Here is a 17,079-nt window from a genome sequence, read left to right on the forward strand (position 1 = left end):
TTCCATTCCTTGCGTAGTTAATAAACCTGGCCTCAACCCATTAATACAATTTTACTCTTTGAAGAAGTTTTCCTTGTTTCAAAGTACCGTGATAAACTTTGTAACAGGGATTTACCGTATACAATTATAACTGAAATATTGAATGCTGGGCGTGGGAATCTAAACAACTCGGTGTTAGTGAAACCAGAGAAGGAGCTACGACTAAGCTTGGTGTGTCATTGCTCGAGCTGAGTAGGGGCAACCAGCCAAAGTGACGCGTCGCTCGTGAGGTCTTTGGGCGAGACTGAATCAAAAGAAATACCAGAGGGTTGGATCTCCACTGTGGCCTGTGCGTGGAAGGGACATGTGCAATACCTGTAATGGAGTCAAGAACACAGCCAGCCAGCTTTTCCTTATTTTCTTCCGCACTGTTCATAATAGTTTGCTAACACGTGTATTGATAGCTTGGCTCACAATAGAGTCCTCTTTCCCCACAATAGTTAATGCATCACTTAAGTAGCGGGAATGCCCTCCAGCATAGTTTTTTTTTTTAAATTTGTTTCGTAAAAATTCGTCTCTGGCTGACACTTACCCTTGTGTAAACTATAAAAACGAGTTAGATAATTTTAATGTTCCCGCTTCAGTAACATTAAAATCCCTAAATTACTTTCCTACGTTATAATGGCAATCAAATTAATGTGGTCTTTTAAATATGTTGCTAGTGTACTGACCAAAAACTGGGTGAATGGGATGGTACGTTAATTGTCCCTACCAAGGCTTGACTGGTTACTTTTATAAGCACCCAAACAGCAAATATCAATATCTGTGATGTCTTAAGGCCTTGTACTCTTTTATCAGTCACGTGAAATTATTACTGTTAAGCATAAACATTTAACTATTGCACCAACAAACATCACATTTATGTAGTGTTCATAAAAAAAAAGTGAATATACTGCAATCCCAAACTTTTTGATTATGAGTTTATGAAAAATTCTTTAGAGAGTGGAAATCACAATTCAAACACAAAGATTTAAAATTATTTGTATAACTAAATTTTTTCAATGTTCACTAGTTTTTCTGGTGCCACTTTCATCTGTAGAGTGAGTTACAAAGGTTAATTAAAACAGCTAGAGGAAAAAAAAAATAAAAAAATAAATAAAATTGAGTTTTATGGCTGTAGTTGAAAAGCAGTCAGTCAGAAAGCAAAGAATGCTGTGATTTAGTGTGTCCTGGGAGGGTGAAAGAGTTTGGTTTTTGATACCGGTATTTCATTATTTGAAATTGAGGATTATTGCGATCAAATTTTCACGGTATCATGCAGTAGACTACAGTCCTATCTGTTCAAAAATATTTTCCAATACCGGTACTTAATTTTTTCAAAAGTGAGACTTTTCAAGATAGTATTTTCTCGGTATAATGAACTAGACTACAGTCCCACCCGGTCAATTCTATTTTGCGAGACTAATATTTTATTCCTCATAATGTCATAATGTACCAATTTTACAGCAACTGTTATTTTTTTAGTGTAATGAAGGTTTGTACTAAACAGGGCACACTGTTACCAAATTTCCCGATACCACCATAAGTTGTAACGTCTACAGACATAACTTCTTTGATAATGAAATATATCACAAAACTTTGTTGTTCTTATGCTGGTCCTGACTTGAGAGCTTGAACGCTCACTACAGTGCTACCTTTTAAAACTAAATTAGGTACATAAAATAATTTCTTATTGTATTGTCTTTAATTGCAATAAATTATAAAATTAACTAGAGCTCAAGACAATACCACCGTACATGCAACTTACCTGGCCAAGAGGTTTACATTTCACCACAGATGAAAAATAACACATTTATAAGAAAAGTTGACATGAAAAAGTGTATCTAAAACATTATTTAGAATTTATTGACTATAACAAAATGCCTAAATGCATTAGTATGTACACATGTATCAATAAGTTGATCAAAGTGTTTGATTTCTCATACGTAAAGCCAAATGAAACAGAACACTTTATCTCGAAAGTGCATTTTTCTCCAAATCTACACAATACAGTACATTATGTTCACTCCAACAGTTTGTTGAGACACTGGCTTCGGTCGCAGTCCAAATGGCCAGTTTCAGCTGTCGAGCTCAACCAATCCTTCTGCTGCTCAGACACTCTGTCTCTCAGTAGGTATCGCAGCGACAGACTGAGATCTGTCCCGGCAGAGGAGAGGCGTCGAGACTGCTGCAGCCACAGGTCACTGCAGGAGCTCTCTCCGCGAGACAGGAGCAGCACGCAACGATAGAACAGCACATCCTGGTCGTCTGGAAAAATAAACATCATTCACACATACGCTTACAGACTACTTCCACATTAGCATCCACGCTAGAGATGGCAGAACCATGTGATTTGATGACATTACGTTGTTGATTATAAATATTGAAATTAACTACCCTAATCATTCAGGATCAAACAGATTTTTTTTCTCTGATGTTCATCTCAGTCTGGAAATAAGTTTTTTTTTTTGTTTGTAAAATACAGATAACTTCTTAAGGGGATTGTTGCAGTTGATAATGCTAGTTAATGTAGAAGCGAATGCTGCACCTAGGCATAATACCTTAAGTATTTAAACTCAGTGTTGTAATACTGTATCTATTTGATATGGTTATTTAGTTGGGTCTTATGAAAGACTTAGACAATTTTTGATGACATTTTTTTTTAAAAAATGGATGTCTTTCCAACAAATTGTTAGGTCTATAATAAGTCATGTATATAAACTTTAAATTGCTGAAACATAAACACAGTCATACTTAATTTTGGCAAGTAGCCAACTCAAATTATATTTACAGTAGCTTTTTAAGAGAAATATAAAATAATTCTTTTTTTTAAACGTGGTATCGTATAAGAGCTCTTTATTTGCTGCTTCATGTATGTTCTTCCCTTTAAAAAGTAGGAAATACTACCGTATATACTCGTGTATAGCGCGCCCTTTTTTCCCCTCAAGTAAAGGAAAAAAATAAGGATGCGCGCTATACACGGAAAAAAAAATTTTGTGGGGGGGGGAGGCGGGGAGGAGTGGAAGTCGTTAACTGCCGGGTGACGGGTGACGTTTCTGGCCAGCCCCCACACATACGCACAAGCAACAAGGCCTCTGTTTCACACACATACACACACACGCGCGCGCGCGCAAGCTCGCACATCATGGTCTCTTGTTTATTTTTAGACCTCCCCCCTTTTCAGATAGCCAGCTCAGAAGTAGTAAAAAGAGAGAGAAAGAGAGAATGTTGTCACCAGTTCCCTCCCCCCCCCCCCCCCCCCCCGTTCAGCTTCTTCGCTTCCTCCATTCCTCACCGGTGAGTCATCAAGTTCTCCGCGCCAGCTTAGCAACGTAGCGCGGCACGCCTCCCTCCCTTCCTTCCTTCCACGTACCAGTTGTGACGATATAGCGCTTCATTATCTTCCGTTTAGACAGCAGAGTTTATGTATTTTCCTGACGCATCACCACACATCAATTTAAATAATCAGGTACCACTAAATGTTAGTAAAATTTATTTATGGGGGAAAAAAAAATTTCAATTTTTTTTCTTTGGAATTAGTTGCAAAAATCGTGGTGCGCGCTATACACGAGGGCGCGCTATACACGAGTAAATACGGTAATACAATTTTTCTTGTAAGTTCCATTTTTTTATCTTTTTAACATAAAGCATATAAGCTCATTTGTGTGCAAGTATGGATTTAACTTTCAGCTCAGTGACAAATGAGAAGCAGCAAGACACTGTGTCAGTACATCTATATCATGATGATGTTCAAGCACAGCCAGATATATTAGTGAAACCCACTTCTCGCAGGTTATATGATTGTAACATGCAACCGTGTTATTTTGTACTCTAATTCGCAGTATAATGGGCGGTGTTATGAAGAGATTCTAACATAAATCCACATGAAGGGGAACATATTTGCTTTCAGGAAATAATACCGTGACTCGCCTGGATTTGAAATTTGTGCCATGTTAACAGCATGTTCCATGTCCTTCAAGTGCTTCCTTCGCAGGCAGTTCCTGGCCTTGGCAAGCCACAGTTTGGCTGCCAGAGCGTTTGCAGTTGTCTCGTTTCCTTCGTCAGAACTTTCTCCAAAATTGTTTCGACCCAAACACTTCAGGGACCTGAAGCACACGGCACAACCATTTTGGTTTCACAATGTATTAATGTAAAAAAGACATAGAAAAAAACACAGCAGGCACGTATGATTAAAAGGCAGATGGGTAGGGAGTGTTAAATAATATTGTTGAACATCACCAAGTACCCTATAGTTTCCTGCATATTAGACAGCACAACATAAAACACAAGGTCAGATTTTCAGTGAGGAAAGTTGGAAAATAAAAATGCACTTTCATACATAATATATGAGACCACTTAATCTTGGGTAAGGATGTAGCAAAATTTTTCTTATATACATGGAATCTAATTATTTTTGCATAGCTATTTAGGAGGAAATATGAGAAGTAAAAGAACTCTGAAAAAAGACGGCTATAGTTATTCTCGCTCTCAGCTAGGAGTCTCGGACAGCCATGGTGCATGGGGAAGGAAAATGGAAAGGACAAGAATAGAAAGATAAGGTGAAGAAAAGATAAGCTTCAACTACTTTGCTATAAATTGTGCAGCACAGAAATCGTACAGTAAAGCGAGACAGATACAGAACAGCAACACTGCTTGCATAGGTTGTAAATGTGGATGCAAGGGCACAAAAGTCTGAAGTTCTTTCAAATCTTCAAAACTTTTCTCTTCATAATTATCTTTCTTCCCTTGTACACCACCCTATTAACTCAGTACAACAGCAGTCAGTATACAGATATTACCTGGCATTTAAGACAAGCTTTTTTATGCAAGTTTTAAGAAACTAAAGATCTTACATAAAAGGTAATATGTCGCTGTAGCTTAAAGTCCACACATACAGCAGTACTTATGATGATATTGCATCAAGGGGAGTGATGAAGAGCTATTTTTAACACGATTTTATTCTTCGCCTGTATGTATCTATGTGACGGAATCTTTGAACGTGATTTTCACCCCCTTCAAAACATTGGATTTATTTGAAACTTTGCACTCTTATCAAGGACCGATGATTATGCCATAATTTATTATTATTAAATAACTAACTTGAACCTATTAATTACTCTTGTAACCACACATAAAAACTCCTTGTGTTGGCATTCTTTATTTATCACATTTTCTATACTCCATAATTTAAAAGCCCTCTTTTGTTCCAGAAACTGCAGGTCGACAAGTTCCACGTACCGAACCCTCTACTCACATTTTTTTCTAGGCTGTAGTGGCCAAAATAAAATACCCTCTTCATCCTCCTTCCTCAGCCATTATGAGAAAAAAAAAGTATTTTTTTTATTACAGTTTCTGTATAATGATATAAATTTTTCATAAATTGCTACCAAAAAATTTTTTTTGACTGCTGTAACGGTCATATTTTGGTTGAGTGGATACTCATATGACCACTGATTTTGACACCACAGAACAGAAGAAGAGGATGGGAAATAGAGAGGATTAGATAAGGGGAAGGTCAGGATCATGTAGGGCTGGATTCTGTATCTTTGCACTTATCGGTTATCGATTAAGTATTTGCCTTAGTCCGGGAAGCCGTAATGTGTACTCAAGTAATATTGCATGCTCATTCGGATCATAAAACACTACTTATTGCTTTTGCACTGATCCGCACATTACAGATTCAGTCTCTGACTCTCTGGGTGCTCCTACTCTCTCTAGCTTTGAACCAGAAATGCAACCCTCTGCACTCATTACTATCTGCTGCTCTGCTATTAATGTAGGTAAGTCTTAGGCCGGTATTTCAGGACATAAAAATAAGGGGTTAGGTGTTGAATATGCTACACCTGTTCCCTAACCATATTCTTAGTGCACAATATGACACGGCCAGTCCCTTATTTTTGGGCAACGGATTTTGGTGTCCTATCCGTTGCCGTTCTGTTGCCAAAATTACGCGCATGTGCGGAGCTCACTTTTCGTTGATTTCATCCAGATGGCTGAATCACCATGTTTGTGTGCCAAAATATATTTTATGATAGCAAAACTATTTTGGAATACATTTTGTACACTTTACTTGAGAAAATTAAAAATACACAATTTAATTTGCACGATAGTGCTGTTATCTGTAGGATATTTGGTGTAGTAAATGTATAGATGGTTGCCAAACGTCCGCTAGAAAGCACTGAAATCAGTTACTAGCCTTATTAAAACGGTTGCTCTTTCGTTACCTACCAGGGATTGGGTTTTGGAACCGTCCTGTAATACGGTCTGCGAGTTAGGTTGCAGTTGCATCCCAACAAGGTAGTGCTTATTCGCTATCTCACCCGAATGTCTTGGAATACAGTCCTTAACTCTTAAGCGTGTCCCTGTGCAACTATCACTTGTCTGCCCTCGCTCTTGCTGCAACGTAACTCTGCTCCCTTCCATGGTTCATGTTCTGCCATGCTACAGTACAACGACCTCCAGGTACTTCCCTCTTCACAACGCAAGTCAGTGTGATGCTTCCAACAGGAAAAAAAAAACTGCTGAACGACACAACACACGCCTGGTGCGGCTTGCTGCCAGAGAAGCGATGGATCTCCAAGCTATGTGAATACACACACTCGCAGGGCCAAAAATACCTTATAGTATAATAAATACATAGTAAATTTCCCTTACACTGCATACATATAAGGAAAGTTGAAGGCACCATTACTGTACCCGTGAACAAGTGGCTTTAAATCTTGTATTAAGGGGGAAATTCATTTTCTGATCTTCAATGACGAGCGTGCAGTAAGGTACGGTAACGGCCACAGGGGCCGGAGGAAGGGCACCTGTCGAGCGCAGCCAGGTGCGGCTCGGGGCTGCCCATGGCCTCGAGGGCGTCTGCCAGCAGGGCGAGACCCAGGGCCTCCTCGGGGGGCGAGGCCAGCAGGCGCCGGCCGGCCTCTGTGTCGCCGGCCCACAGCGCGGCCGCCGCCGCGTCCCGCACTGCCCCCCTCCGCGTCGCCCCGGGGTCACACGCGCTGCCCTGCAGGGGCTGTCCCGCCTCCAGCCGCTCCGCCGCGCCCTGGAGCAGCCTGCTGGCCTCCCGCATCTCCTGCAACCACTCACACCCACCACCCTCTTCTGGGAGAGTGGACACATCCCAACATCCACCCCTCGCATACTGTGCATCTCATCAGAACTATGCAAGTTTCAGTCGTGTTTTATGACTGGAGACACATTTACAACCTTCTTTCGTCCCTCTCTTCGTTAACTCGTAAACTTCACCACGGCTTTTTGATGGCTGTCTCCGGAAGAAGCTGGCCAACTTGACATGGTCCCGGGCTGCGCCCTTCTGAGCACGATGTGCCACCACCTCCCCTCCTCCCACCCCCCCTCTACGCCCGCCCGCCGACATGGCGTCAGTGCTCCGCTCCCGAGAGCTGCCGAGCGAGGACGAGCGGGCAGTGAGTCGCGAGCGCTGCGAGAGGAAGGAGCTCCACGCACCTGTCAGTGCTACAGGGGGAGACGGGCCTCGCCACACACGGGCTACGTCACGGCCCTGGGAACAGAGCAGCCGGGTCCACATGCCCATTGTACATGTGGTGGCGCCCTGAACCTCGACCAACACTTCAACCCCCATTGCTGTAGCAAACTAAAACTATCCTGTGGTTGACAGTTAATAATAACATGTTCTCATTCATCTAAACAATATATAAAGGCTATACCCTATTACAAAGTCATTTCATACATCACAATAGTTATGATTTATCTTTAAGTACATACATAGTAACAAGTACTTTCAAAGAATGTTCATTAGATTTAAGATATTCTTTTCATATTGACTAGGTAGCATTCAAAATGGGTACGGTACTCGATTGTGAAGGATGTCAAACTGTGGTTGAGACAGGAACCCAAAGAATTTTATGCAGCTGGTATTGGGGCACTGATAAAAGATTGGGATACATGCACGAATATTGGTGAAGATTAGATTGAGAAATAGAAGTACGTACCTAGTTTTGAAGTGATTATCACTGTGTAAGGTATTTTAATGACTTACTTTCATATTCGGAAAATTGAAAGTACATCTTGAATGTTACACTGGCCAGTCTTTCATGAGCAGCAGGCTGCTAATAAGTGCTAGGTGGGAGGTGATAGCTAAGAGGGAGCAACACGAGGGAAATAAGCTGTGGGCCAAGAATCCCTGCATTGCCGATGCACAGACAGTTATAGTTGTAGCACCAGGAAAGACAGGAGGACAATATAACTACCTGGTCTCTTGCCATGCAGTTGCCCAGCTCGTACAGAACACCGGCAGCTGTGACTTCCGGCCGTGGGTGGAAGATCCGCTCCAACTTCTGCTCCCAGCTCAGCAAGGCTGGATTATTACCCGGTGCATCTTCTGCCTGCTGCAACTGGAACACGTAGTTTTAGCTGCACTAATTCATTCACATACCACACACACTAACAAGCTCTGCTTCCAAGTGCCCGCTCTCTATCCCATGACCAGTATCTTACACTCTACCTATTTTCATTCTGAGACTTAACTGGGTAGCGAAGGTGGTTCGTGGTAAAGGTCTGTGGCCTTTTCGGAATTAATTTTCGACTACAGCAATAATGATAAACTACAACTCATGTTTCTTGAAGTATATAAATACAAGACGAGCTACCTGCAATGCTTGATATCACCAGTAGGGATTGCATGAAGGCATTCTCCATTTCACCAGATGTGACAGCCATAAGTTATACTCACACCAGTATATATGTTGCAATAGTAACTTACAAGACACTAGCTTAATTTTGGAAAACTAGAGTCGGCAAGGGACAAAGTAACAGCGCGCGGAAAGCTAGCTGCTCTCCGAGGTACGCATCCCCCATCCCTCTCTTTCTGACACATCGTAAACATGACACCCACTGGGTGACATAAGTCCGGAAAAAGAGTCCTCTTTCCTCCCCCCTGCTTTTTCAACATCGAAACACTCCATCACTCAACTAAAGCTCATCCTCTCTATTGAGTACGTTGGAAACTACGCATTTTGTGGTCTTCCTTTGCGTGCTCAGGAGAAACTCAGCATCTTATCCTTAATACTGTGGAAATATCTTGGAAAAGTTTTACGTATTCTAACATAAAATTGGCATGATCCTGCAAAAAATATTTTTTTATGATTTTGTACGTTTACTTTGGCTTACCATAAATATGTGATATGAAAAAGTTGTGAGAAAATTTTATTCAACGGTCCTGAAAAAGTCTTGAAATTGATTCACTACGTATTTACAGACAACCTTGTGCTGATTAGAATGGTAGAGTCTAATTAGGTGGTTTCATTCATTTTAAAACACTATCAGGTAAATTAATTATGATTTACTCAATTGAAATTGTGAGCACATTTTTGCATACATAAGTTACCTAACTTGAAAAAACTCACACATGAGATGTTGTGCGGCAGTGAGAAGAAAAGACTACCTATTATGCAAGATTCAACTATAACCACTGTCACACACACACGCAGAGCAAGCCGTGCACAGAAACTCACCACCTGGAGTACTCTGCGCAGGGTTCTCACGTAGCTGGCGCGGTGCCTGTTGCTATCACAGCCACGGCTGGACTCCAGCAACGCCCGGTGGCACTGTGCCATGTAATACCGTGCCACCTCTGAGTCTTCCACCAGGGACAAGGCTTTCGAGAATTCCTTCGAAAACAACACAATGCACTTCGTAAACAAGCGCAGGGCATTTATAGTCACAGAAATAAACCCAAGTTTCTGTAGAAATAGGTGCAGCCAAGTTTTATTACTCAACTGCAGCAAAATTAAAAATATTCGCAAGATAAGTGAGATCCCAATTGGGCAAATAACCTGGCTTACTAAAATACATTACTGAAATTGTGGAAGACCACTCAGTAGATTTGCAGTCCACACAAACAGTTAATAATGCCAACACACATACGCTATAAACAAGTATGTACTTTGTCGTAGGCTCAATAGAAATCTGTTATTGACAATTGACGAAAATTTTGAGGATTAACAGTATTACAAGCAAAACGAAACAGTTGGACAAATTTTGAAGTCCGAGTTGGTTAACTCTGAGATGTGGGAAAAAGTTAGTGTTAAGAACTGCAAAGGAAGGAAGGCCAGGATATATAAAGCTAGCTACGTGGAGGAAACAAATCACCCACGGTAGACAGGCAAGAAGATATGTGTCAAACCAGTCTGAAGACTGATGACTTGAACAGCAGAAACAACCACCCATTTCAGAGTTAAAATATACAGATCTTCAAAATTCATGCTACATTTTTTTTTTTGGGGGGTGGGAAGGGGGGGGGGGGTGATAACTAAACAAGCACTTATCACCTACAATATATGCATAGAACTCAATAGGTGAAGCACTATTGGGCATCAAGTGCTTTGTTATGAAATAATGAGAAACAAGCCAGAAAGAGACAATAACAGGACATTGAAGAATTTAAGGAAACTTCCAAACACTCAAATCCCACAACACACAACAACCGATCAAAATTGTGGTTGCCAAGTTGAGAAACCTTCTTGGTACAATCCGTGCACGCATCCATTTTGTCGGAGATCCGCAGCACAAATGCCGACGGCTGCAGTAAACTGCATGTTCATAGTTGCTGGCAAGTGCCTTCTAGTCATTCACCAGTTGAGTTCTGTGCACACATTGTAGGGTGATTGAGCTTGACTAGTTGCGTTATCACTCCCTTATTTACGTACCATAAATTTTGAAAAATACTGTTTACAGTACCTACAATATAAGTAGTTACTGAATCAAAATCCCACTTCTTTCTATTCCAAGATAGCAAGTACGAATTTTTCAGATTGTAATCCTAAGACACTATTGTAGCTGGTCTCGTCACAGCTGCTCACCCATTCTTATTCCCTTGTGCCTTGTCCCAACACTCATGAGCCTCCTATTCCTTCAATCACAACCCTTTTTTCTGAGGCCATTGCCTTATTGGTGTTGACATTAGAACCTTTTACTATGATTGCACTACATTTTTAGTTTTATAAAGTTCTTTGTAACAATAATAGCCTTTCAGTCAACAGTTTTGTATAATTTCTATAAATAAGCTCTTTTTTCCTGAGTATACAAATACATTCCTTGTGAAAGCATTAATATAACACACACATTCAGTTGATCTACACTGCCACTAACTATACACATTTCTATAAATTACTGGAATTTGGTTGGAGCCAAACTAAAAAAACACAATTTAAATTTAAAAAAAAAACCACCTGGATGGCTGCCTCGGCACTGCCTTCCTTCAGAAGAAGGCGTCCTTGCAGGATGCGTGCTCTGAATTCAACAACCGTCCCCGCGGGGCGGCAGAGTATTCGTTTCAGAGTGCACTGGCAGCTCGGCAAGTCCCCGGCGTTGAACTGGCAAAGTGCTGATTCAGAACAAGGAGAAAAAAAATTAGGTGGCACTTCATATTATTTGAATAATATCTCCTGCAAACATTAACACCCACTTTAAAAAATTGAGAAATTACCTTTGAATTAAAAATATAATAGCAAAGTTGTATTTTACACAGCTATGAGGCTTTAATAGTTACCTGCACAAAAGAATCTTAAACCATGATAGGTAGTTAAGCACCAAATCATCTTACTGACATTTATTTCATGCTATTATACTATAAGACCACCTTAACGAACTTGTTTATGCATATACACACATTCTAAACACATGCTTGCCCATCTGGACTTTTTTAAAAATTAACACAGTATAAATAAATTTCAGATAATAATTTTTATATTTTTACTTGCAAAGTAAATTCTATGCGGCTGTTCACATACAGTATGTATCATAAGTCCGCTAGGGGTTTTGAAAATATATCACGAAAGATCTAATTGAGTTAGCTACATGCCGTTTGAAGCAAATTCAAGTAAAACTCTGGAAGTTTTTTCCTTGCACCAACAGAAGACATAAGTTGCAATCTTTAGTTGTCTCAGTCAGTTGTTTGTGGAATGGCGACTATTCAAGAGCGTGGACATTATGTCGCATGGCTTTTTGAAATAAAACTCAGTCACCTAGACGCAACGAAATTACTGCAAACAGTTTAATAATCAACCTCCTAGTGACTATGTGCTAAGAGACTGGCAATGACGTTTCCTAGAAACCAGTAGCATCCATGATCACAAAAGAAGTGGATGACCAGGTGCTAATGATGACCGTGTCGAAAGAATCCGTAGTACATTTACACGCAGTCCTGCAAAATCCACACGTAGAGCTTTGCAAGAACTGGAAATTCCACGTGCTACAGTACACTGAGTTTTGCGTAAGACGTTGAGGTTACGAAGTGAGTGTGTGGTCTGAGGTTATGCATGACCAGATTAATGGACCTTTTTTTTTTCTCAAGAGAAGACAGTGATCAGGAATGATTACCTAGACATTCTACACTGTGCCACAAATTGAGCACTTTTAGTCTAATATCATTCTGCAAAATGATGGTCCCCACTCTATTGGGGTCTGTATGTAAGCACTTACCTACAGCAGGATTCATATCTAGGTCTACTAAAGTAGTTAAAAAAACTTCCAGGGTTTTACTTCAATCTACCAAAGACCATAGATACATATGTAGTTAGGTCATTTAATTTTTTTAAACTACAATTTTTCAAAACCCCTAGCAGACCTTAGAGAAATACTGTACTTGTAGACTGTTTAGGCAAAAGAGTACTAAATGTTAAGACAAAAATTGACAAAAAATTTATACAATTTATTGTATTTTAAATTTGTTTTTAATATTAATACATAAACCAAAAAAGTTAAGCTGTGTCATAAATCAAGAAATCTAATCTCACAATGAAATGCACTGTGTAACTGGTATAGTTATTACCCTGGATGTAGTTGTTCACGGGCCGGAGGAGGTCGAGAGGGGCGGCGGCCAGGAGGCGGGACGCCCGGCCCCAGTCCCCCAGCCGGGCGAGGCACAGCGCGCCGGCCAGGGGCCCCAGGTCGGGCCCCGGCTCCTCGCCGGTGGCGTTCACTGGCCCCCAGCCCAGCCTGAAGGGGACCACCGGGGGGCGCTGGGCAAGGGCAGGGTCCCCGGGCGGGGGATCGCGGGTGAGGTCCGCCAGCGCCCCCAGGAGGGCGGGACCGGAGGGGCGGTGCTCCGAGAGCACCAGGGCCAGCAGGGCGTGCAGCTGGGCCAGCAGCAGGGCCGCCCGGGGGCCGAGCCCGGGGAGCAGGGCTCGGGAGGCCTGCACGGCCCCCAGCAGCGCCCCGTCGTCCTCCGCCCGCCCGTCCGCGACGCCCTCCCGGCACGCCGCCAGCACTGCGGTGGTACCGCCCGGCATTCAGTTGCAGGGTCACCTCGAGGACTGGTTCATCACTACTTTTGATAAGATAACTATTTATTTTTACTAAAGATGAAATATTTATGTGACAAAAAAATTTGGACTTCAAGAAAAGAACATGTAACAAATGAGACTATGTTATCTTTTTTTTAATAACACCAATATACTAAATTCCAAGAAGATAATTTTTCACAATGCTGTTAGTCAGCTCTCGATAAAATAAAGAGTAATTTTTCTCGAATCACAAATAGGAATTTTTTTGATACAAATATATTATTTTTATAAACGTTGTAACAAGTCACAGCAATTGTACACCGGCTAAGATGACGACTGTTTCTTCCACATACAAAAACGCTCGAAAAAATATGTCATCAGAAGTTGCAGTTTGGTGTTAAGTTCTGTTTATGATTATTCGATTATTCAAACACCGTTACTCGTTTGATTTAAATAAAAGAGTACGAAATTAATTAAGACTTTTATCCTTCTCACAACAAAAACCTTCCTTTCCTTTACATGATTTGTCCAAACAAAAGCACTAACTTACTTTTGCAGATACCTGCTGGGGACTTTCCCCAAAAAGTTGCCTTCCTAATGGCTACACCGGTTAAAGAGCTTTCCCAAAGAACTGGCTAGTGTCATTGTCTCTCTCTAACATGGAATGCAATAAATCTATCATTTTGGCACCTTGGCATTACACATCTATATTTCTTCCTTTCTCTCACACAAACTACTGCTTCATGTTCTAGAAACATCCCAAATACACATGTAGAATTATAGGTATAAAAATAACATTTAAATAAAATAAAATTCTAAATCACAAACACAAATAGTAACCAAGCAAACCTGGTAAAAAAAAAAAATAGTAAAAACATATATTAACAATGATAAAATACAAATATGAAAAATTAGGTCACTACGAGTTTGTACCATATAATCAGCTGATATACCATCTTACTGAAAAAAAAAACATATTATACGTATTATAAAAAATATTCTGCAAAGTTGAGGGAGGCAGGAGTTTTGCAATGTCACGATGTGTAGCTTCCTTAGAATGTAAAAGATAAGGTTTTACATTTCACAGTTATGTATGAATTGAAAAGCTTACTTAGATAATATTTCAAAGATATGGCTGTATGTTTATAGCACACTCCAAACAACTTGGATGTTACAAAATTCTCTCAATCATATCTTACTTCTAGATGAGCATAATTTCATAATGTACATAACCACTGAGAACCTCTAAAATAACAGGCCTACACTGTTCTGTAAAGGTACCGTAGCTCAGTGGCGGATTTACAAATTTTCAAGGTATAGGCTGTAAAGTTTTTGCCGCCCTTGCCTCTACAATTTTCATGACCTAGATTATTTTTACAATCCAACAATTTCGTTGAAATTACACGTAAAATAAATTTTGGGTATATTTTTGAGCTAATCAAAGCTCAATAATGTATAAATAATAAAGCGGGGCATGCTACTTACACAATAATGTACATTTGGTAAACGTGAGTAAATAACCTTTATTGTGCTTACAAACAGTTAAAAATAATCAACTCAGTCAAGTTATAAAAGTTTGTTACAATACCTTTTTGCGCGATTTTTTGTTGGCAAAATCATTGATGATATTGTCGTAAGTAATCTTGTTCATTATATATACAAACCATCCAGTTCGCAGACTCCAACCAGTAGTAGGACTGGCATGTACGGGTTGATAGTGGGAAGAGAGAAATATATGTTCTATAATTTCGCTCTTTTCGCTCATTCAAAGTGTGGGCAGAGGGCGCAGAGGCCAGTTACTGGTTGGGGGGCGGCGAGCGGCGAACTAGCTGTTTTGCTCTAGAATATGGAAGTTTGCAAAACGGATTCACGGAACGTACAATGTCATCGGCAAAATTTGTTGCAGAATTCTTTCTGCAAACAGAAAACCGCCATGCAGAAATCTTTTTGATTTCTATGAGGTAGCAAAAAAAAAAAAATTAAAAAAAATTGGTCCCCAAATTTACCGCCCCAAAAATCTGCCACCCTTGTCTCAAGCCTGCTCAGCCTGCTGGTAAATCAGCCACTGCCGTAGCTATGTGCTATATTGTTGCTGTGCTTACCTTGTTTCATTGCCTGCATGGCAACACTCCTACACAAGTGAACTGCCTCAGCATCATGACGCAAGGGGTCAGCTCTGTGCCAGCCAAGCCACAAGGCGTTGCAGGCCAAGATGAGCTCTGTGTCTAAGGATATAGGTGCACGACTTCGGACAAGAGATGCCGTGAACAGCTGGTTCGAGAAATCTTCCATCAAAGACTCCACACTTGTCGTTATACTCGTGAGTGTTTTCTAAAAGAAAAACAATCATTTTATATCCATCGTTAAGCAACTTATTTCCAGGAGAAATAGTCTACATACTGCAAGTATAAAAATCTCTGTGCTGATGGATTAACTCATGTTATCAAAAAATCATATGTCAATTCCGTTCACTTTCCTCATCAATTCTACAATCTCAAATACACTTTCATTATTACACAGCAACATTAATTTAATTCAATATAAAGAAACCACCTTTTCATTCTCTCATGACTATTACCCTCATTATCACACATATCTAATAAATTTTTCACTACCTACTTAGTTCTTATAGTATACTTATTTAAACAATTACCTATTATCTATTTACTATTTAGTAGTATGAATGCACAGAGCGCCGACTTATGTGTAATAGCATGTAACCTGTAACCTGACGTAAAAAAAGAATTGTCATTAGGTTTGATATATGTAATGACAATTCCTTTTTTACGTCAGGTTACATGCTATTGCTGGGAAACATCCCTGTTGGATGCACCGTAGGGACTCGCGTACCCAGGTGGCCCGTGACTGTATACCAATGGAAAGGAAAAGAGGTAGCTGATGTCCCCACTGTACACAGGAGAGCAGCTATGTTGGTGATGGGAAAGTCTAAACTAGAAAACTATGAAAAGAAAGGAAATGTATATCAGAATTAAGAATGAATTGGTTGAGAGGATCAGAAGGCAAACAAAAAAGCCAGTTAGGATATTTAAACCAGAAATGATTAGGTTGAGTGGGTGTAGAAAGTTTAGGCATAGGGTAGAGAGAGATGACAGGAAGTAGGTAGGAGAGCTTCAGAAATGTTTTCAGAGATGAGGAAGATAATTGAGAGCTAAAAAAAGATGTCAAAAAATTATGAAAAATATTAGTTAATGGAATATTTTGAAAGAGGATTTAGGAAGAGGCTAAGAATGAAGTAGAATAAAAAGATTGTCACCCGGCTTATGCCAAATGGCAGCAGAAATTAAAAGAAATAATATGTCAAACACACTTACAAGTGCTTGAACAACTGTCATGTTGTTTTCTAGAATAACTTGAACATCATTCGAGTAATGAATGTTTTGTTGCGTGATGTTTTTGAGTAAACTCTCGCATTTGTCGTACATCCCTTTCCTAAAGTACTCCTCACATTTCAAAACATCCTCCATTTTCATCATTTAAAAACAAAAACATGTGATCGTGTTCAATTTCCTAAATCCAAAATAAATTCTTCCATTGTGAAAAACAAAACTAAGAAAAGTTTTCTTCACTTTGCGAGGGGATATACTATATAGAAACGTATAAAGACACCATCTCAGATTCATAATAAAAATATATTTCATTGTCTGGTAATAATTATAAATATTAGCCCATTAATACTAAAACAAATGAATTTAAAGGAATTTATATTAATCTCTCACATTCAACAACTTCAGGAAAACTTTTAAACATTTAATGCAAACAACCTAAGTACATATTG

General features: G+C 39.9%; 1 protein-coding gene across 2 annotated transcripts; it reads right to left on the reverse strand.

Moving 5' to 3' along the window:
* Positions 1 to 1,863: 1,863 nt before the first annotated feature.
* LOC134541896 (uncharacterized) lies at positions 1,864 to 16,865 on the reverse strand. Of its 2 annotated transcripts, none has more exons than XM_063385628.1 (9): positions 16,616 to 16,865; positions 15,386 to 15,614; positions 12,830 to 13,267; positions 11,229 to 11,383; positions 9,513 to 9,668; positions 8,250 to 8,393; positions 6,828 to 7,102; positions 3,949 to 4,124; positions 1,864 to 2,286 (listed from the first exon to the last, which is right to left on the reverse strand). In XM_063385628.1, exons 1-9 carry the CDS (start codon positions 16,775 to 16,777, stop codon positions 2,042 to 2,044), a joined length of 1,980 nt encoding a protein of 659 aa, XP_063241698.1. In that variant the 5' UTR covers positions 16,778 to 16,865; the 3' UTR covers positions 1,864 to 2,041. The 2 variants fall into 2 exon arrangements, with proteins under 2 accessions (XP_063241698.1, XP_063241699.1); XM_063385629.1 differs by having other exon boundaries at positions 6,828 to 7,093; positions 16,616 to 16,863.
* Between the last annotated feature and the right edge of the window lie 214 nt (positions 16,866 to 17,079).

The sequence above is a fragment of the Bacillus rossius genome (genome assembly GCF_032445375.1).
Source record: "Bacillus rossius redtenbacheri isolate Brsri chromosome 4 unlocalized genomic scaffold, Brsri_v3 Brsri_v3_scf4_2, whole genome shotgun sequence".
In the NCBI taxonomy this organism is placed as follows: Eukaryota; Metazoa; Arthropoda; class Insecta; order Phasmatodea; family Bacillidae; genus Bacillus; species Bacillus rossius.